The sequence below is a fragment of the Hyperolius riggenbachi genome, chromosome 3, assembly GCF_040937935.1.
Source record: "Hyperolius riggenbachi isolate aHypRig1 chromosome 3, aHypRig1.pri, whole genome shotgun sequence".
In the NCBI taxonomy this organism is placed as follows: domain Eukaryota; kingdom Metazoa; phylum Chordata; class Amphibia; order Anura; family Hyperoliidae; genus Hyperolius; species Hyperolius riggenbachi.
Window position 1 is genome coordinate 182090582 of NC_090648.1, and position 23792 is coordinate 182114373.

At 42.5% G+C, this 23792-nt stretch overlaps 1 protein-coding gene across 1 annotated transcript in view; it reads right to left on the reverse strand.

Moving 5' to 3' along the window:
* Positions 1-12848: 12848 nt before the first annotated feature.
* Positions 12849-23792, reverse strand: part of BLOC1S6 (biogenesis of lysosomal organelles complex 1 subunit 6) — a 35514-nt gene continuing 24570 nt past the window's right edge. The window contains exons 3-5 of the mRNA XM_068275399.1: positions 22775-22862; positions 19612-19698; positions 12849-14954 (exon numbers count right to left, since the gene is read on the reverse strand). Of these exons, the coding sequence (XP_068131500.1) occupies positions 14835-14954; positions 19612-19698; positions 22775-22862 (295 nt within the window). The 3' untranslated portion in view covers positions 12849-14834. The remainder of the gene's footprint in view (positions 14955-19611; positions 19699-22774; positions 22863-23792) is intronic.

Below are 23792 nucleotides of genomic sequence, written 5' to 3' on the forward strand. Positions count from 1 at the left end.
GGCGGCAGGCAGAAAGTAGTCAAAATCAGGGCAAAAATCGGTAACAGTATGGCAGAAGCACTTAGCTGAGAAGCAGTTGGGAACCAAATGAATATTCAGTGGTGTGAATAACTATTTGCCCCCTTCCTGATTTCTTATTCTTTTGCATGTTTGTCACACTTAAATGTTTCTGCTCATTAAAAACCGTTAAAGTGAACCTCCGGACTAAAAATCGACTCAGCAGCACTGAAAAGGCGTGGTGTTTCTTTAAAAGTTTCACAGCATCAGAACCTTGTTTCTCTTATCCAAGCCTCATTTTTAGCTGCACAGAAGAAAACTGCCCGGGCTTTTTTCCCCTGATGCTGTGCAAAGCATGATGGGATTTCTGATGTTGTTGCTCTTGTTCTGCTGTTTTGGTGCAAATTTTTTTTTTTTTACATTTTGAATTTGACATTTGAAGCCTAGCGTGTGCAGCTCGGAGGGGTTATAAGGACACAGGACAGTTGGAACAGTGTCTCCTGCTCCTTGTCACCTCCTTTCAACCAAAAAGATGGCTGCCCCCATGACAAAGATGGCTGCCCCCATGAATCACAAACATTTGCCTGTTCTTTTAAAACAGGGTGGGTAAAAAATTATATTACCCATCTATTCTAATTAACATAACTAATGTAACTTAATGACAGTATGTTTGTTTAGGCTGAAGTTCCCCTTTAACTATTAGTCAAAGATTACATAATTGAACACAAAATGCAGTTTTAAATGATGGTTTTTATTATTTAGTGAGAAAAAAAACTCAAAACCTACATGGCCTTGTGTGAAAAAGAAATTGCCCCCTGAACCTAATAACTGGTTGGGCCACCCTTAGCAGCAATAACTGCAATCAAGCGTTTGCGATAACTTGCAACGAGTCTTTTACAGCGCTCTGGAGGAATTTTGGCCCACTCATCTTTGCAGAATTGTTGTAATTCAGCTTTATTTGAGGGTTTTCTAGCATGAACCAACCTTTTAAGGTCATGCCACAACATCTCAATAGGATTCAGGTCAGGACTTTGACTAGGCCACTCCAAAGTCTTAATTTTGTTTTTCTTCAGCCATTTAGAGGTGGATTTGCTGGTGTGTTTTGGGTCATTGTCCTGCTGCAGCACCCAAGATCGCTTCAGCTTGAGTTGATGAACAGATGGCTGGACATTCTCCTTCAGGATTTTTTGGTAGACAGTAGAATTCATGGTTCCATCTACCACAGCAAGCCTTCCAGGTCCTGAAGCAGCAAAACAACCCCAGACCATCACACTACCACCACCATATTTTACTGTTGGTGTGATGTTCTTTTGCTGAAATGCTGTGGTACTTCTACGCCAGATGTAATGGGACACGCACCAATTCAACTTTTGTCTTGTCGGTCCACAAGGTATTTTCCCAAAAGTCTTGGCAATCATTGAGATGTTTTTTTTAGCAAAATTGAGACAAGTCTTAATGTTCTTTTTGCTTAAAAGTGGTTTGCGCCTTGGATATCTGCCATGCAGGCTGTTTTTGCCCAGTCTCTTTCTTATGGTGGAGTCATGAACACTGACCTTAATTGAGGCAAGTGAGGCCTGCAGTTCTTTAGATGTTGTCCTGGGGTCTTTTGTGGCTTCTCGGATGAGTTTTCTCCGCGTTCTTGGGGTAATTTTGGTCGGCCGGCCACTCCTGGGAAGGTTCTTCACTGTTCCATGTTTTTGCCATTTGTGGATAATGGCTCTCACTGTGGTTCGCTGGAGTCCCAAAGCTTTAGAAATGGCTTTATAACCTTTACCAGACTGATAGATCTCAATTATAGTACTTTTGTTCTCATTTGTTCCTGAATTTCTTTGGATCTTGGCATGATGTCTAGCTTTTGAGGTGCTTTTGGTCTACTTCTCTGTGTCAGATAGCTCCTATTTAAGTGATTTCTTGATTGAAACAGGTGTGGCAGTAATCAGGCCTGGGGGTGACTACAGAAATTGAACTCAGGTGTGATAAACCACAGTTAAGTTATTTTTTTAACAAGGGGGGCAATTACTTTTTCACACAGGGCCATGTAGATTTGGAGTTTTTTTTCTCACTAAATAATAAAAACCATCATTTAAAACTGCATTTTGTGTTCAATTATGTTATCTTTGACTAATAGTTAATGGTTTTTGATGAGCAGAAACATTTAAGTGGGACAAACATGCAAAAGAATAAGAAATCAGGAAGGGGGCAAATAGTTTTTCACACCACTGTACATGCATGTACATGTATATATATATATATATATATATATATATATATATATATATACACACACACACAGTGGCTTGCAAGAGTATTCGGGCCCTTTGAAGTTTTCCACATTTTGTCACATTACTGCCACAAACATGAATCAATTTTATTGGAATTCCACGTGAAAGACCAATACAAAGTGGTGTACACGTGAGAAGAGAACGAAAATCAAACATTATTCCAAACATTTTTTACAAATCAATAACTGCAAAGTGGGGTGTGTGTAATTATTCAGCCCCCTGAGTCAATACTTTGTAGAACCACCTTTTGCTGCAATTACAGCTGCCAGTCTTTTAGGGTATGTCTCTACCAGCTTTGCACATCTAGAGACTGAAATCCTTGCCCATTTTTCTTTGCAAAACAGCTCCAGCTCAGTCAGATTACATGGACAGTGTTTGTGAACAGCAGTTTTCAGATCTTGCCACAGATTCTCGATTGGATTTAGAACTGGACTTTGACTGGGCCATTTTAACACATGGATATGTTTGTTTTAAACCATTCCCTTGTTGCCCTGGCTTTATGTTTAGGGTCGATGTCCTGCTGGAAGGTGAACCTCCACCCCAGTCTTAAGTCTTTTGCAGACTCCAAGAGGTTTTCTTCCAAGATTGCCCTGTATTTGGCTCCATCCATCTTCCTATCAACTTTGACCAGCTTCCCTGTCCCTGCTGAAGAGAAGCAACCCCAGAGCATGATGCTGCCACCACCATATTTGACAGTCGGGATGGTGTGTTCTGAGTGGTGTGCATTGTTAGTTTTCTGCCACACATAGCGTTTTGCATTTTGGCCAAAGTTTCATTTTGGTCTCATCTGACCAGAGCACCTTCTTACATATGTTTGCTGTGTCCCCCACATGGCTTGTGGCAAACTGCAAATGGGACTTCATATGCTTTTCTGTTAACAATGGCTTTCTTCTTGTCACTCTTCCATAAGAGCCAACTTTGTGCAGTGCACGACTAATAGTTGTCCTATGGACAGATTCCCCCACCTGAGCTGTAGATCTCTGCAGCTCGTCCAGACTCAACATGGGCCTCTTGACTGCATTTCTGATTAGCGCTCTCCTTGTTCGGCCTGTGAGTTTAGGTGGACGGCCTTGTCTTGGTAGGTTTACAGTTGTGCCATACTCCTTCCATTTCTGAGTGATCGCTTGAACAGTGCTCCGTGGGATGTTCAAGGCTTTGGAAATCTTTTTGTAGCCTAAGCCTGCTTTAAATGTCTCAATAACTTTATCCCTGACCTGTCAGGTGTGTTCTTTGGACTTCATGATGTTGTTGCTCCCAAGATTCTCTTATTCGAGGGATCGATTCCGTCGATTTGATTATTTGCAACATGTTCTATGCAAAATCGACGGCTGTATCCATCGAAACACGATCGAACATGTTGGAAATAATTGAATTGACGGAATAGATCCCGCGAATCGCACGGGAAAACGCAACGTGTATCCAGCATTAGACAACCTCTGAGGCCGTCACATAGCAGCTGTATTTGTACTGATATTAGATTACACACAGGTGCAATCTATTTAGTCATTAGCACTCATCAGGCAATGTCTATGGGCAACTGACTGCACTCAGACCAAAGGGGGCTGAATAATTACACACACCCCACTTTGCAGTTATTGATTTGTAAAAAATGTTTGGAATCATGTATGATTTTCGTTCCACTTCTCACGTGTACACCACTTTGTATTGGTCTTTCATGTGAAATTCCAATAAAATTGATTCATGTTTGTGGCAGTAATGTGACAAAATATGGAAAACTTCAAGGGGGCCGAATACTTTTGCAAGCCACTGTATATATAGATACACAGGGCGATTTCACTCTTTTCTTTTACAATTGTTTTTGGACCTGAACATCTTTAGGTCCACTTTAAAAAGTAGCCCTGCCCCAGCCGTGTGATGTCACGACGCCCCCGCTGCGCACTGATTGGCCGCCCCAGGTAAGTGCCTATTTTGATTTTATTACTTTGCTCAGGGTCAAAAAGGCATTTTATTCACAGGTTGTGAAAATATCACCTAGGAGAAAACTCAGGTGTGAAATTGAATTGCATATAGCCAAATATCTCTTACCTAAAATTATAGTCTCTACAGTTATATTCCTAGGGCGCCTGTACCAGTGTATTTAGATTAGTCCATACCCTTTGGGCTTCGTAGTTTTGAAGACTTTTTAGTCCTTTGAAAAGTACTATGGAAAGCGACCTAGGCTGCTAGCACCAGCTGCAGTCCCGGGAGACCAAGTAGGGACAGTTATATTCCTGCATGCACTGACGGTGGTTGCAAGTGTTAGCAATCCACATTTTTGAATATATATATATGGCACCGTATATACTCGCATATACGCCGACCCGTGTATAAGCCTAGGTACCCACTTTTTCCTAAGAAAACAGGAATTGACTTGCGTATAAGCCTCCTCCCCAGTATAGCCCCCGCCACAGAAGCCAGATGTGCCCCCAGTACAAGTTAGCTCCCCTCCTCATAGCCAGATATGCCCCAGCTGTGTCACAAGATGCCACACAGCAAGAATTCCGGATCACTGCACCGATGAAAGTTTCCTGGCACGCTCTGCTCTACAAGCCGGGGGACACAGATAGTCTTGAGCAGCACACTCAGCACACCATGTTGCAGGGAATGGGAGGCACGGAAACCGCAGGGAGCCAGATGACAAGAGCAGGATTACTAGTGTGTGATCCTTACGCTCCAATGCCAGTAACAAAACCTGCTCCACCATGCGTTCTGCTCCACTGACTCGCATATAAACTGAGGGGGTAACTTTTCAGCACATTGCTTGTGCTGGAAAATTAGGCTTATGCGCGAGTACATACAGTATATATATATATATATATATATATATATATATATATACACGCACACACACATATATTGCAATATTGGGGTCCTGGTTTCTTTCATCATTTTTTTTCAGAAGCTTGGAGGTTACGGGTAATCACCAAGGTTGGCAATCCAGTTCCCCTCTGACCTTAGTAGTGTATGAATCACACATGCTCAGGGTCTATGACTGAATGTGTTAGAGGCAGAAATCAGCAGGACAACCATGCAATGTGCATTACTTAAAAGGAAATAAATATGGCAGTCTCCATAACCCTCTGAGGTAAGTTGTCCTTTAAAAGAATATAAGGGTAAGCATTGCACCACTTTGTTATTTCCAACACATATAATCAGTTTGAGTGAATTTGCCGATTATTTATTGACTATTGAATGCCCACTCAAGATTCTTCTGATTGGTTTTGGATAGTTTGATTAAATCTGATTTGATAAAAAAAATTTTTAAATGAAATTGACATATTAATGGCAGCATGGAATCAGGCAGTATAAAGCTTGTGGGTGTGGCAATTTTATCTATTCTTGGAGCTCTACTAAAAACAAACAAACAAGGCTCAGAGGCGCAAGGTGGTAAGCTGATTGTGACTCACGGGTATCCAGTCCGGAAGTACTGTATATACGCAAATATAAGTTGACCTCATGTATAAGTCGAATCAAATATTTGACCTGGAATTTAAGCCGGAATTTTTATTGACTCAAGAATAAAAGGTGGCCACACACCACACAATAAAATGATCAAATTTTACGGAAAATGAAAGCTTTTTTTTCTTTCTTTCGAGAAATCTGATCTAATTTCCCATTTTTATCTGATAAAAGAAGATCAGGTGCAGTGTTCTCCCCAGCCGGGTGGCATGCAAAAGTAGCCGGGTGGGGCGAGGTGAGAGAATGCAGGGTGGGTGCTTCTCTGCACAGTGCAGTGTTCTCCCAAGCCGGGTGGCATGCAAATGTAGCTGGGTGGGGCGAGGTGAGAGGATGCAGGGTGGGTGCTTCTCTGCACAACCCTGCTTACAGCAGGAGGAGGTGAGCCAATGACAGCCAGTTGCTCACCAACACTAGCCGGGTGGAGCACCCGGCTAAAAGAGCCTGGAGAAAACACTGAGGTGTGTTGGATTTTTCGGATCAATTTATATGAAAATTGAATGGTGTAGGGTAGATTCGGGGAGTAACTAGAAATCACTGGGCCCCCCTGCAAAACTTTGGTTGGGGCCCCCACCCACAGAGTAGAGGTGCCCCTAGTATAGTCAGGCACAGGTGACCCAAGTGTAGCCAGGTAGAGGTGCCCCCAGTATAGCCAGGCATAGATGCCCCCAGTATAAACAGGTATAAGTGCCCCCAGTATAGCCAGACATAGATGCCCCCAGTAAAGACAGGTATAGGTGCTCCCAGTATAGACAGGTATAGGTGTCCTCAATATAGGCAGGTAGAGGTACCCCTAGTATAGCCAGCCATAGATGCCCCCAGTATAGACAGGTATAGGTGATACCAGTATAGACAGGTATAAGTGCCCCCAGTATAGACAGGTATAAGTGCCCCCAGTATAGCCAGACATAGATGCCTCCGGTATAGACAGGTATAGTTGATCCCAGTATAGACAGGTATAGATGCCCCCAGTATAGACAGGTATAGGTGATCCCAGTATAAACAGGTATAAGTGCCCCCAGTATAGCCAGGCATAGATGCCCCCAGTATAGACAGGTATAGGTGATCCCAGTATAAACAGGTATAAGTGCCCCCAGTATAGCCAGACATAGGTGCCCCCAGTAAAGACAGGTATAGGTGCTCCCAGTATAGACAGGTATAGGTGTCCTCAATATAGGCAGGTAGAGATACCCCTAGTATAGCCAGCCATAGATGCCCCAAGTATAGACAGGTATTGGTGCTACCAGTATAGATAGGTATAGGCAACTAGTTCAGTGTCCCAGGAGCGCAGCGCATAAGGGGGAGTAATGACCACACACAGCAAAGGGGAGGGGTCCCACTACCCCCTCCCTCAACTTGCTCTCCTCCGTCAGCGCTTCCTCCTCCAGCATTGACGGCAGCATCAAGCGGTTATTGAGCGCAGACATACATCTTCAGCGTTCCATGCGTGGGAGGTTCTTCTCTGTAAGCACCGGATGCTACTTCCTGATAAACAGGAAGTAGTGGCAGGCGCTTACAGAGTAGAACCACCTCAGCATGGAACGCGGAAGTATGTCTGAGTTCTCTGCCCACTTAATGTTGCCTTCAATGCTGGAGGGGGAAGCGATGATGGGGAGCCTGAGGTGAGGGAGGTAGAGAGTGGGCCCCCCTCCCCACTGCTTTTTGTGGCCAGTGTTCCCCTACCTATGCACTGTGCCCCCTCTTGCCCTCAAACCCCCCCCCCCCTACCCCCCCGCTGTATCCCTTGCAGCTCTGATTGTTACCTACCTGGGTAGTTGACAATTTCTTGATGTACATACTCAAGCAATTTTTCAAGTTTTCAATCATTTTTTTTTATAATTGGGGAAAAACTGCACATATGTGTGTGATACATTGTAATTTTTAAAAATCAGACCAACCAGCCAGAAAAAGTGATTGTAATTCTTGAATTAAAAAGATATTTAAAAAATTGTAAGGTGTGTGTCCACCTTTAGACTACCCAGCAAAGTTATTGGATGCATATTGGTGACCAGGAGGAATTGACAGCTGCATTTGGGGATCAGGATGTGTTAAAGTGTAACTGTCAAAAATAAAATAAAAAAAATCAATTCTTTATTTTTATCTGGTAAACAAGTAATAAGGATGCTAACCAGGTAATCCACAAGTTAAAATCACTATTACTTTTCCTGTTGATAAATGTTCATTCCCCAGTTTACCCGACTCATTTGGTACACACAAAATTTGGTAAGCAAAAAGCAAATTGCGGGGCATGCCGGGTTGTCATTTTTTGCTTCTCTACTTACCCCTCAGACTTAAAGGGACCCTGAGCAGTAGCTACAATAAAAAATTGAACTTACCTTGGGCCTCCTCCAGACCACCGTAGGCCGCGAGGTCCCCCAGCATCCTCCTGGCTCCTGTCCGTGTCCCGCCAGTGGCTCCCGTTACCAGCAACACCCGGGCCAGGTGTCGGGCAACTCTTCCTGGATCTTCACGCTCATGGTCATCACGCCGGCCGGCATGACAGGTCTGCGCATGCGCATTTTTCTAGGCAGCCTGATTGGTGAAGCCTTTTTTCTCCTGTTTTCCCCTCCCACACCTCTGTTTTTCTCTTATTGGTCAATATTTCTCATGCTGAGACAATGCACTTTCTATAGTGGAGAGCGGGAAATGCATACACAATCAGGCAGAAGAGAGTAAGAGAGGAAATGACATCAGGATTGGCTTCAAAATAGCCACACTTAAGATAGGAAATGCTTACTGTAGAAAAATCACTAAAATCAAAAGGTGGACAGTGCAATACATATATTGTGTAAGTAGAGCAAGTATTTATCTACTTATATATATATATTTTTTCCTGAGATCGTATGGCTAACAGCTCCTCTTCAATGACTGCACTGCATAGTATATAGCAACCATTAACCATTTCAGCCCACAGGGATTTTTCAACCTATGCATCAGAGCAATTTTCACCTCCAATTCATTCGCCAATAACTTTATCACTAATTATCACAATGAATTAATCTATGTCTTGTTTTTTCCACCACCAAATAGGCTTTGTTTGGGTGGTATATTTTGCTAAGAATTATTTTTTTATAAATGCATTTTAACAGGAATATTAAGGAAATAATGGAAAAAAAATCATTATTTCTCAGTTTACATCCATTATAGCTTTAAAATATGACATGCTACCATAATTAAAACCTATTTATTTTATTTGCCCATTTGTCCCGGTTATTACACCATTTAAATTATGTCCCTATCAGAATGTATGGCGCCAATATTTTATTTGGAAATAAAGATGTATTTTTTCAGATTTGCGTCCATCACTATTTACAAGCTTATAATTAAAAAAAATGTTCGAAATATAAGCTCTTCACATGCATATATAAAAAGTTCAGACCCTTAGGTAACTATTTATGTTGTTGTTTTTTTCTTTTTTTGTAATGTTTTGAAATTTTTTCATTAAAAAATTTTCTTTGGGTAATTTTTGGTGTGGGAGGTAAACAGTTAATTTTAAATGTAATAATATCGGTTTATTTCATTAAAAAGTGTATGTAGATTTAGTATCACTATTTGGCCAGTTGTACTAGGATGTACTAGGACGACTGGAAACTTTTTTTTTTTTCAGAAAAGTGGCGGATTCTGAAAAGAAGCTGTCGGTCTTTCTAGCGGGGACTTAGATCGATGAATGGGAATTATATTCCTATTTATTGATCTCTGGGATAACGAGGGGCACCACGATCATGCGCGGAGGCACCCACCCGCACAGCAGCAGCTGTCTGGACGTGAGCATCACGTCCAGGTGGCATAAATGGTTAAACTCTTCTGGCCTCAAGTGCAGCCAATAACTCCTTCAGGCCCCCAAGTTTAGCAATTATCCACTCCCCCTCTGTAGTAAGTACTGCAGCCCAGTACCCCCCGCCATTTCGGTCAATCAGACCCCACCAGCAGAAAGCTCTGTTGGTGGGGAGAATCACTTGTGTGCTTACATGTATGGCCCTGCAGCGAGCCCTTAAAGCTGCAGTGGCCTAATTAGGCAAAAATAGCCTGGTCACTAGGGGTGTTTAAGCCCAGGGTCCTCAAGAGGATCCATCCTGGTGGATCTGATCTGCAGATGAATGTCCGTTAAACAAGGTGTGTATGAGATCTTAAGATATCACAGACTATGAATGCAATTTGCAGGAACTGATCTTATGCAGATACTGATCTTTTGTATGTGTACAGCATCTTGCAAAGATTTTTAACTGATAGGGAGTTTAGCTCAATAGAATAAAGATATGCTCTCCTACTACATAGAGGTGGTAAAATTGGTCAGTGATTGGCCAATCAAAATTGGATATGTGTATGCACCCTTAAGGTGGCCATACATCAGCCGACCAACCAACCAATCGACCATTATTATAATCAAAATGGATGAAAATTGGTGCTGCCAAATGCATGCCCGACCGACAAAGCAACCAATTTCGGGACAGAAATTGGCCGCGTTGTCGATCGCGCATGCTGCAAGATGTCGGGCCGAAGTTGGTTGGACGGGTGCACGGCAGCCAATTTGCGAACGAGACGACGAAACCCCCGCCGCAAGGTATAAATGAATGTAGTGTGTGCATTTATACATTACCTGTCCGGTGTCAGCCTGAACGTCGTTTCCGTCCATCTCGCCGGGTTCTGCATACACGCTCCACCAATAGGAAGTTGGTAGGTGTGTTTTGATATGCAATTAGGCAGTTCCCCATCAGGTCCTCTAATTAGTATACAGCCTGTGACTGGTTATCTATGAATATATATTTGTGTATGTTGGTTTGTTATCTCAGAACTGGGCAACATAAGGATGGGCAGGAGCCGCAACAGTGGACTGTCTTGCCGAACGGTTGTTTTTAAACTTTGTATGTTTTTTTACTCAAACAGATGAAGATATATTTCTAAGGTGGTGCAGACCAGTACATTTCTTTTGCAAGTTATTTGTCCTGAGGTGTCTGGGACGTCGGATCTATACACCTTTTCATCTAAGTTTGATGAATGCCTAGTGAGTGCAGCTTCATACAGAGGATTACCATGCGGAAGCTGCTACAGGACAGGTAATGTATAAATGCACACACACGGGGGGGCACATTTATACATTGGGGCAGAGGCGGTGCGGACGCGGCGGGCTCAGCCGATTCCCTGATGATTTCATGCTGAAATCGGACGGGAATCGGCCTGCAGTATATGGGCAGATTCAACCAAGAGACAAATTTATCTCTACTCAGATACGATGAGGGATAAATTTGTCTCTTGGTCAAATCTGCCCATAATCTTCTGACGTATGGCCACCTTTACTTAGCACTAGATAAATTGTTGCAAATGGGGATGGCTATGAGACTGAAATTTAGGTAGAGTACAAGTCAACTTCTGTACTTTTATTTAGCGAGTCAGACCTAAATTTCTAAACTTATATTCATGTACAGTATATACAGGTATTTTTTTTTTGTCTGCTGGATCAGGCTGCTAACCACACTTGTATGCCCACCTTTAGTGTGGTGTGTAGAAAATAAAGGTGGCCATATACTGGTCGATGTGGCCATCAGATACAGCCCTAGTTTTTTCTTTACATATTTTTAGCATTAGACGTGGTTTCTTCTTGTCAGTGTTCCTCTTTGCAACAAATTCTCTCTTCTTCCTGTTCTGACATGGAGTGGGTAAATCTCACCAACATGGACATAATGGACTTTTATTCAACGTGGAAAACTTAGAAATCTCATCAGTTTTTTTTTTCTATTTATTTATTTTTATTGCTAACTATCATCTCATGGGGGGGACTGGGAAGCAGAGATTAACTGTGAGTGGAGTGGACTGGGAGGATGTGAAATATTGTGGGGGCACTTGGAAGCTGTGACATACTGCAGGGGGCACTTGGAAGCTGTGACATACTGCAGACGGCACTTGGAAGCTGTGACATAATGGAGACAGAAAAGGGTAACTGGAGGACCCAGAGAATCTGGGACACAGTGTGAAGGTCAGTAGGAACTTGGTTTTTGGTTTACTCTTCATCACTGTAGTAGACATTGTGAGTCTTGTGACCCTGCAGGCATTAGTGGTGTCTCACTGATGGGCATGCATAAATATCTCATCTGAGTTATGATGCAAGGGTAACTTCCATCTCCCCACACATCATTCCATCCCCACCTCTTATCTACCCCCTTATGCCACTATTATGTTATGAAAGCACTGGCACACTGCAATGACACCACTGTGAGGTAATTTGGTCATAAAAGGGGGGTGGTTACCAACCTATTTACCAGGACAGAGGGCAGGAGCCCAGTGACATGCAGGAAGCCCAGTGACATGCAAGGAGAAGTATGGCAAGATTGCAATTTTGAAGGAACTTTTTTTCCTCAAAAACTGTGTGTGTCAAAGCTGTGAACATGCATTGTAAACAGAGCATATTCAGTTCCTCTTAACAGCTTCCGGACCAAGCTAGTGGAAATCTATGCTCTGTTTATGCCCGCATATCCCTGCCAGAGCGTAGATTTCAACTTCCACATTCCGAAAGTATACGCTCCAGTCATTTGCACTGATACTGCGATGCTGGCACCCGCTGACAGCAGACCTCCATATCCACCCTGTGATCACTGTGGGATAATCACAGTGATCAGTGCTCATTTTCTGAAAAAAAAAATCTAGTCCATAAGGGGCTAGAGACAGCGGGTCACAAAGTGATTAATGTAAGTACTTAGCAGATCCCCCCCCCCCCCCCCCCCAGTTTTCAGCTGGTTAATGAGGTTGGTTGAAATTACTCAACATTTCTGGGAATTTCAAAAGATGGTCATCAAGTAACAGGTGAGAGTAGTGTATGCCACTTAGCATGGAAAATAAAGTGACTCACACTCATATAGCAGAGGTCAACTGCAAAGGACAAATCAGTTCATACTTGGTGTAATCCATATGCTAGGACAAAGATTAGGGCTCCCTGCACACTGCAAGTCCGTTTTGCAATTTCTGATTTTCCCTGAATACAATCAACAGAAAAACGGAGGAAATAACGCAGCATGCAGTAACGATTAAAAATCGGAATCGGATGGAAAAAACGATTATAAATCAGAATTGGAATCGCATGCAGTGTGCAGGGAGCCTAACACAAAGAAAAAAACAAGTGCCTTGTGACTAAAATATATTATTTTTAGTGAACAGATTGTAATTTACAGTTAGTGGGCTCAGTCCTGAATAGCTGGTCATATTGATTTTATGGAATTTATAGTGCACTGACATTTTTCACATTGCTCTACAGATTACATTGAACAATTCTAGTCACGAGCATTGTTCCTGATGCACTGCGTGTGTTAGCCAGTAGATGGCAGAGGAATGCCACACTCCTTTGGACACAAAGGAGACATTTTTATGGTTTCCTCTCTTCCATACAGACTAATAATGTACCTTTAATGCCCCATAGACCTTATACTTGTGTCATCAAAGCATATTTTCAGAATATCTTGTGCCTCAGTAAACAAAACCAGAACACGTATATACAATAATCAAAGCACGAGCAGTGTATCCTACATGCTTCAGCACACTTTCTTGGCAAATGTTATCATATAGAATGACTACATACAATCTTAAAGGACAAATGTAGGGAGAAGAATATAGAGGCTGCCATATTTATTTACTTTTAAACAATGCCAGTTGCCTGGCAGCCCTGCTGATCTATTTGGCTTCAGTAGTGTTTGAATAACCCCAGAAAAAAAAAGCATACAGCTAATCCTGACAGATCTGACAATAATGTCAGAAACACCAGATCTGCTGCATGCTTGTTCAGGGGCTATGGCTAAAAGTGTTAGAGGCAGAGGATCAGCCAGGCTGCCAGGAAAATGGTATTGTTTAAGAGGAAATAAATATGGCAGCCTCCATGTCCCTCTTGTTATGGTTGTCCTTTAAACTACAACTGAACTAAGAGGGATATTGAGGCTGCCCCTTCTGCTGAGTCTCTGTTTCTAATAATCTTAGCCAGAGACACTGATCAAATGTTTTTGACTGAAGTATGACTGGATCAGCTGAAGGCTTGTTTCAGGCATGTGATTCAGACACTACTGCATCCAAAGAGATCAGCAGGATGACAGACAACTGGTATTTTTTTTTTTAAAGGAAACAAATATGGCAGCCACCATTTCCTCTCACTTCAGGTGTAATTTAACTGCTTCCGGATTATGGTAATTGAAATCTATGCTCTGTTTGGGATCTATTATCCCTGCCAGGGTGTAGATTTCACTTACCGCACCAACACGCTCCAGCCGCTCTCCCGCTGCTGCAACCATCTGTATGACAACAGAGCACTGTGAGCTGGTCAGGAACAGATTTCATTGGCTCCTGACCCTGTGATTGGCTCATAGTGATCACAGGGTGAGGAGCCAATGAAATCAGCTCCTGACCGGCTCATGGAGCTCTGCTGTGTTACCAATGAGAGTGAGTGGGCTGTAGCAATGGAAGAGTGACGCAAACAGCAAGAGCAACGGGTCCGTACGGTGTGACTTAATGAGCCCTGTTTTTTTTGCCAAGAAGTCTCTATTCCATATTGGGCCAGAGACTTCTGGTATGTAAGTGGTTAAATGCATGGTTCACTCAAGCCAATATTCACTCTTTAATCAGGTAAACATCTGATAGAATTATCAGATTGTCCAACAATTAAAAGCGAATTTCTTCAGCAGATTGACTGGAAAAAAAGCAATGACCTGTATTATCAGGTATTGAGCAACTGGATGCGCTGCCAATTATCAACTCATTGAGCACAAGTCATGCTGTCTGCGGGAACTTGCTTTGGACCAAAACGCCAGATGGAACAATGCCATCACATACATGTGTATGTTGATTTGGTATCCCTGTCTGGTCAATACGGAGTCAGGAATCTGCCTTGTGTAATTGGGTCTCAGAATGAAATATGTGCTCTACACAGTACAGGTTAGGCAGGCAAGAAAAAATATCTGCATCTTAAAAGAATAAAATATAAACACAAATCCTCTTCAGAATGAACCTAAATATATAAACTAGAAGTAGGATGTTTTTGTGTTCATATATTAGAACTGAATATTCTGGAGTAAAAGAAGATGCAGCAGACTGGTGGAGTTCCAGGAGGGTTGATACATGCTCTCCATTTCACGTCCTTTTTGCTGGTCTAGCTGTTAATTGTTTTTCCCTCTCAAGTTCCCGTTCTCGTTGCTGTTCTTGTTTAAGATTTTCTTCCTGTTTCTTTTGCTGCAACTTCAGAGCTCGTTTCTGGAAACAAAGCAATAAACTCCTTAGTAACTTTTGGAAAAGCAAGAAACTCTTTAGTATTAGAAACAGAAAAACACAAGTGTAGTTTAAAAAGAACCTGAGGGGAGAGACATATGGAGGCTGCCATATTTATTACATTTTTAACAATACTAGTTGCCTGGCAGTCCTGCTCCTCTTTCTGGTCAGAAGTTTCAGAATCACACACCTGAATATCTAATCTGCATTGCTTGTTTAGGGTCTATGGCTAAAACTATTAGAGGTAGTGAATCAGAAGGCCAACCAGGCAACATGCATTGTTTAAAGTGGACCCAAATTAAAAATACAAGATTTCAAAAATAAAATCTATTTCCTAAATTATAATAATAAATAGCAGCCCTTTTTCAGCTGCATGATGACAAATATAAAATATTTTACATTTATTGCAGGAACTCCTCCCTTCCTTTCAAATTGCCGGGATTTTTCCGGCAAACTGGTGGAGTAGATGGTGTCCGGCAATGGAGGAATTGCTAATGGCTGCCCCCAGTATAACCCTAGCTATGAAAAGAGAAGGGTGAAAAGCATGTACTGAAATCCTCATAGGCTTGAAGGAGTGTTTATTTATCTTTGTATGTGTCAGAGTGGTGCAACTAAATATTTTTAATTAAAAAAAAAAATTTTTGGTTTGGGTCCGCTTTAAAAGTAAATAAATATGTCAGACTCCATATGTCCCTCACCTAAGGTTCCCTATAAGAAATTCCTGTACCACCACCTAATATTGTTTAAGGCCCCTTTTACACTTGTCTTGTGTTACCCTGTTTTGCCACAGGGTAACGCAACAACAATGCAAGGGATTGGATCCCTCGCACACTTACCGTGTCACGTTGGAAGTTCCCGATTGGCCGCCGACCTGCTGCAAAGTCAACAGCACATAGTCAACACCACATTGCCATGGCGACAAAATGCATGTACGTCACTGGGTGATGCAGGAATTCTACATTTGTTGGCAGCGGCTGTGTGACATGCATGCGCAGAACGACGCGATTACAATGGGGAAACCCGGGAATCCCAGTGACGTACTTATTGTTCAGCAGGGAGTACGTCACTGGAAAAGAGGCGGTGATGGGCGGCACTATGCATATGACCCTGTCAGCACACTCTGCCGCAGGGTCATATGAATGAAGTTTATTGCAGTGCAATGAAATGGGGGCAGAGTAACGCACCGCAATGCTATGGCCAGGTGTAAAACCAGCCTCAAAAATTGAACAGAGCTTGGAAACCGAAATATGTTTTCTCAAGTCCTAAAATAAACACCCTAAAAGTTGTAATAATGGCTTGAAGTCATTTGGCAACTCCTTTTCTGAGAACCTCTAAACCCTGAAACAAAAAACACATCTTGCTGACTCTTGCAGCACTCCTCTAGTCTTACCTCTCATAGTGCAGTATTTCTGGAATGAGGGCATGGTCCCTTCTCCAGTATGCTTCAATTCGCTTCAAAAAGTGTAATGTGGTATTTTTTTGAGCGCAACAACACGGCGATTAACATGTAAATTGCATTGAAGTTTTCCACTAGTGTATTTCTTTTTCTCCAGATCTACAATCACCGGCCAGTCAAAATTTCGGTGAGGTTGCGCTAGTAACCTACTGATCGCTGCGTAATCACAACAAAAGCACAGCAGTGTAAAAAGAAGCTAATGTGATTGCAATGCAGAACAATTGTACTTACGATCACATTACCTAATGGAAAAGGGCCCTAGGGCCCTTTTTACACCAACTGTTTCGATCTGTTTTTACAAATGCAATGTAGAATAATGTTAATCTTGGAGACCTTTTTACACTGCTGCATCAAATGCAGAATATGCTGCATTTTTAGAGCATATGCATTTGTGTAAACAGAATAGAAATGCAGAAAAAGAAACACAGAACTAAAACATGCATTGTCCATTTTTTCTGCCCTTTTCCCAGTCAAAACCTGTAAAAACTTGTTTCCCCTCTAACATTAGAAAAACGCAAAACATACATAAAAAAATGACTGATGCAAGAGAAACCCACAGAAACAATTTCAGTGTGAATTGAAAAAATGGAAAACAAATGCGTTCTGCATTTTTTGGTTACAGATTACTGAGCAAGCTCACGGTGAACCAGAACTCTAGGAGTGAGTAAGGGGCTATAAAGGACCAAAAAGCCCTTTTACTAAAAGGTTATGCAAAACAAACGTTTGCCTTCTTAAAACAGAAGATATGTGCGAGTATTCAGATTGGAGTGAGCATATGATTCCAGCAGTTCTGGGGCTGTGGCAAGCTTACAGGGATGACGAAAGATGATTTGCATATTCAGCAGTGTTGCATCGTGAGAGACATCATATGCTCACTTTCAACCGGAATAAATTGCAAATACCTTCTGTTTTAAAGAGAAACTGTGACCAAGGATTGAACTTCATTCCAATCAGTAGCTGATCCCCCATTTTACATGAGAAATCTATTTTTTTTTTCACAAAAAAAATAAAAAATCATCAGGGGGCTCTGTATGGCTGATATTGTGGTGAAACCCCTCTCACAGGAAACTGTGAGGACCATGGTCCTGGCAGTTTCCGGTCTGTGAACCTCATTACATTGTGGGAAATAGCTGTTTCCAACTGCTAAAAAAGCAAGCAGCAGCTACTTCCACTGAAATCACCTGCCAGCAGTAAAAATGTCACCAAGTGATAAATGTCAGAATGTAAATTAGGGAGAGCAAAGATTTTACAATGGGCAAACACTGACTAAATCATTTATACATCATTATTGTAAAAATGAAGCACTTTTTTATAACATTATTTTCACTGGAGTTCCTCTTTAAGAAGCCAAACTTTTGTTTTGCATTTTTTTTTATGTGAAGCATTTTATCCTAAGAGGAATATGACAACTCTTCCTGTGGTCTTTGGCTGCCATATGCTAATGTTAGCTGGATTCAAAGAAATTACCATGTGTCACCCAGTTACACTGCTAACAAAATCAGGATGCTGACATCTCCAAAATGTGCACCGAAACGCAAACAAGCTCACAGAAACCCTTCCATCATGCTGCCTTTGGAATCTGCTGTGACTGGCTCACCAACTGGAAATTACATGATACATACTGATGTTTCTATCATTTTAGAGTACATGTACCTGACCAATGAAATGTACATAAAAAGTGATCTAAAGGACTCTCAACTGTTCAATTGGGTTTCTCTTAACACTGTAAAGAGAACCTTAAATGAAAAAAAAAAAAAAGTTTAACTTACCTGGGGCTTCTACTAGATCCCTGCAGCCGCTATGTACCTTCAACGGGACAAACCGATCCTCCAGTCCCCCGCAGCGAGTCACTTTAGTTTTTAGCGACTCGGCCAGCCAATGGCCACTGCACCTGCGCAGCTCTGGCCCATGTGCATACTCGATCACGCTCCCTAAAATTTACTTGGATAGTGTAATGGTTAAGGGCTCAGCCTCTGACATAGGCGACCTAGGTTCAGACCTCGGCTCTTCCTATTCATTAAGCCAGTAAGGAATTCTTTGAGCAAGACTCCCTAACACTGCTACTGTCTGCTGAGCATGTCCCAGAGGCTGCCTCGCAAGCGCTTTGAGTCTGACAGGAGAAAAGCGCTATACAAATATAGGATGTATTATTATTATTGTTATTATTATGGAGGCACACGGCCAGGGCCGCACAAGCACAGTGGCCATCAACTGGCCGAGTCGGCAAAAACGAAACTGACGCTGCGGAGGACGGGTTCGTCCTGGCGCGGGTAAAGGGCAGCTCCAAGGAGCTAGTAGAAGCCCCAGGTAAGTTATTTTTTTTTCTCAGTTAAGGGTTTCCTTTAACTATAAATGTAATACTAAATAATTCCATCACAAAAATAGTCACAGTGTTCCACGGCTGTTTGTACAGCTGCAACAACTGCAAGATTCTCCAATCACTTTTATTCTGGTTGCCATGACCCTGTGGGTGGGTGCACAATGCTGTCTGCACCAATGAAGAACACACACCTGCTGTTGCCAGACTTGTGTGGTGAACACAATGAGGGGTACATAGACCTACTCAGTTAAGTACCTTTTCTCATACTCATTTATTAGTACCAACAGATAGCATTTAGACAGCAACAATAGTTTTCATCACAAAGGAATACCCCCACTATAATGAGAGCATATGTGGAAATCCAAAACCAAACTAAAGTTAATGTTCTAATGATACAGAAAACAAACTAGGCAGGAATAGAGGAAAAACTCAACTTGCTCACCAAACATGCTTACTATCCTAACAAGAGATAGGGAAGCGTCAAATAGCTGTCTCAAAGGTTGGATCATGGCAGTAATGCTAATGGTACACTAATCGGCTAGACCAAAGTAAAAAGCTCACATTCTGTGGGAAGAGGCATCTTTAGCATCAACCAAGAAAATATGATGAGCAAACAGAGCGAAGCAGAGAATTCCCCTAACATACAACTCTGCAAGGAAGATCAGGCTGCAGAAGGAAATGAAAACCACAAGTCACAGATCAGTTAACTGGCAACTATATGAATCTGTAACTGGCTGACTGACTGGCAGATAACAGCTGTTTCATCTACCAGAGGTCTGCAAGTCCGGAGAATTATCTGCTTTTCCTGCTAGCAACCAACACACCAACCAGCACAAACAACACACATGTTCATGTCAAAAACTCACTTTTAATTTTGAGGTCTTTTCATGAAGTAGAATCATTTCCTTCCTAATATTTACCAGTTTGTTATGGTAATACTTGGCTTCTGAAAACTGAAAATAAAATATAAAGTGATTAGTGAAAACCTTTGAAACACAAAACATTCTTTATTCTTTGTTCTCTCCTCCTCCCCATCCCTTTCAGCTCCAGAGTTCTCTGCACTCAGTCCCCAGCACAGACATTACTGTTCTTCATGCACCCTCCTGGTCACAGCCATTATTTTTCTGCCTACCCACCCAGCCACATGTATAACTATTCTCTACCCACCATCCAAGCCACAACCATTACCACTCCATGACCACCCTCCCGGCAACTGCTGTTATCTGCCCAAGCTTCTAGTCACGAGACAATAATATTCTCTGCCCATCCACTCCAACATAGACACCCCTAAACATACAGTACTACACTACCACCCACTCAGCCACAGACATTACTAATTCTATGGCCACCCACACAGCTATAGATATTACTATTTTGTGGCCACCCACACACAAAATTCTTTGGCCCTTCAGACAAACAACCTATGGCCGTCCTTCCAGACACATCCATTACTATTCCCTGGCCACCCACAGACATATACTACAATTCCTGTGGCAACATCCCCCTCCCCCATGGCCCCGCACCTAGATACAGGCATTACACAGCTATAGGCATTATTAAACTTCTATGGTCATTAAACGCCTACAGCTGTGCACTTGACAAAGCATGAAACTTTGTGCTGTTCTATTGTATAACTGCTACATGGTAAAATATGTGAAGTTTGAATATTTATCCTAAAAAAGGGTTGAGTCAAATTTGGAATTGTGTACTATTGGATGTTTCGCTGGAGGCTTGATGGACCTTCAACCTTATTTGGACTCCCTTTGAACCACAGGCTCTTTATGCTCAAGCCCTGCACACCACCTTGTGGCTTTCCATTTGCTCTAGACGGCTGACATCACAATGACTGAAAGTGGTATCAGGCCAGTGGAAAGCCGCGCAGTCCAGATCCATTTCCAAATGATGCTTCAGCTGTTGCCACGGCAGCGGATCACTACAAGGGATGAGGCAGGGAAGAGTAAACTACGGTATAACCAGATTAAATCTTCCAGTTGCCTGCCACCTGCTTCCAGTACACAGGCACTGCAAGTACACAGATCAATGTATAAATGTGTCTATTTATCTATTTAGGAACTATGTTACAATAATACTCTTGTACCCGGCAATAGGTACAAGAATTTTCAATTACCAGTTTCATCCCACTTTAACTACTTACTGCAACAGGTGCAGTATAATCAAGCCCTGGAAAACTTCACTTGAAGTCCCAGGGACGCGATAATTAGTCAATGAGAGCGGGCGGCCGCCACCCACTCCTGCACGCGCGCTACCGTTACTGCCGGTTAGCGGGGACATCAATAAATGGGAACGCAGTTCCCATTCATTAATCTAAGTACCAGATTCAATGAATGCCGGCATCTATGAGACGCCGGCATTCATTGTATCTTCCTGTTGTTACTGTGCACGCATAACTTCCGATTCACGTCCTTACATACGTGAATCGGAAATTATGACTGAGGACATCTTGTGGCCCAATAGTAAAACTACATCAAAAAGCATTTTATTCAATAAAAATAAGTACATTTACATCTAGAATTAACAATATATTTATATTACACGCACGCACACATAAATTACATAAAAAAAAAAAATAGTTGCCTTAGGGACTGAACTTTTCTAACCCCCCTGGCGGTCAAATGATTTGCGGCTGTGCGACCGCAGGAATTTTTTTTTTAGCCTAATTTGTTTTTTTTATCATGTAGCTAGCCTAGCGCTAGCTACATGATTCCCCCCTGCCTGCGGCGTCCCTCCCACCCCTACGATCGCTGCCGGCGATCAAGCCCATCCGGAAATCCCGTTCTAAACGGGGATTTCCTTCAGGGCTTCCCCCGTGCCATGGCGACGAGTGGAGTGACGTCATCGTGACGTCACAGGGAATCCCGATCCACCCCATAGCGCAGCCTGGCGGCGATTGGCCAGGCTGCGCAAGGGGTATGCGGAGGGGCACTGTATCACGGCAGGTAGCGGTGCATCGGCGGCGGCGATCGCAACAAACACGCAGCTAGCAAAGTGCTAGCTGCGTGTTTGAAAAAAAAATTATGCAAATCGGCCCAGCAAGGCCTGAGCAATGCTCTGCAGCGGCTTACCCCAAACTCAGCTCGGGATTACAGCCAAGGAGGTTAAAAGGTATGTGAAGTGGGTATAAAACTGTGATATTTTAATTTGCGGGCTTATAATTAGTGATGGGCGCAACACTGAAAAAGATGCACCTTTATTTCTAAATAAAATATTGGCGCCATACATTGTACTAGGGAAATATTCACAACAGAATGTTTTATTTTAACACTATAATGGCTGAAAACTGAGAAATAATGAATTGTTTCCATTATTTTTTCTTATTATTCCAATTAAAATGTGTTCAGAATAAAATAATTCTTAGCATAATGTACCTCCCAAAGAAAGCCTAATTGGTGGCGAAAAAAAACAAGATATAGAGCAAGTCGTTGTGATTAGTTGTGATTAAGTTATTGACGAAAGAATGGGAGGAGCATTGACAGGTGTAAATTGTTCTGGTCCTAAAGGTGTAAAAACCCTCAGTGGTCAAAGTGTACTGGAGGCAAACCTTGGGGGAAAAAATGAGATACTTACCTATGAAGAGGAAAGCCTCTGGATCCCACAGAGGCTTCCTGTGTCCTGAAGACCACTGTTGCCACACATGGACCCCTGAAATATACCCGAATAGAGCTTGTTGAATATGTTATCATGGGTCTGTGTCTGAGCGAGTACAGCCACGCCTGCTCAGTAAGCTGGAGCCAATGGTCTACAAGCAGCTCTGTGTTACTGCTCAGACGTGGCTGTATTCGCACAGGTGTAGCACAGCCGTGTTCATGCACAGCGAGGACTGCAGACCCAAACTTAAAGAGGGTCCCGGGCATCAGATGTGGTCTTGATGAGGACACAGGAAGCTTCTGGAAGATCTTGCCTCTTGATAGTTAAATATCTATTTTTTTTTCTTTAAGTTCACTCTTAGTTTGCTTTAAAGGGTTTAATGGTGCATTAAACTAACAACAGTGGCAGATACAGATAACTCACCAGAGCATTGATGTCAAGAATTGAATTACACTCTTTGAATTTAGAGATTTCCTGGTCCAGAGTGTCTAGTAATACCACCTGATTCTGCCTATGGGAAAAATAAAATCAATGAATACAGGACTTCCTTCAGTCTCTCAATCATTGTCATATGAAACACATGGGGCTTGATTCACAAAGCGGTGCTAACCTACTTAGCACGTCTAAAGTCTTTAGAAGTGCTAACCAGGGTGCTAAGTAGGTTATCACCGGATTTCTAAATCAGATCGCGCGCTGACTTTGCACGCGCAAAGTTTTACGCGCGCTAAGTCCAATAGGCTTTAATAGGCACTTCGCGCGGAGCGCCCTGCGCTCTGTGCGCGTAAATTTTTACGCGCGAAAACTCGTTTAGACGTGCTAAGGGGGTTTTCACAGGCGTGCTAACAGTTAGCACCGCTTTGTGAATCAAGCCCATTATCTGCCACAATACTGTAAAGATGTCCCAGTGCGACAGCAGAAAGAACATTCACCATTTCTGATCCCTTCCAACTCTTTCATGCCTAATACTAAGGGTCTGTACATACACTAGATTTTAACTGGCACCCATAAAAGAGCAATATCAAACAAATGATATTACCTTGTGAACAGAAATGATAAGATGTTTAAATGATGTTGTACACACACACACACACACACACACACACACACACACACACACACACACACACACACACACACACACACACACACACACACACACACACACACACACACACACACACACACACACACACACACACACACACACACACACACACACACACACACACACACACACACACACACACACACACACACACACACACACACACACACACACACACACACACACACACACACACACACACACACACACACACACACACACACACACACACACACACACACACACACACACACACACACACACACACACACACACACACACACACACACACACACCAATAATGATTATGTCATTTGAATACTGTGCATGAAGGTG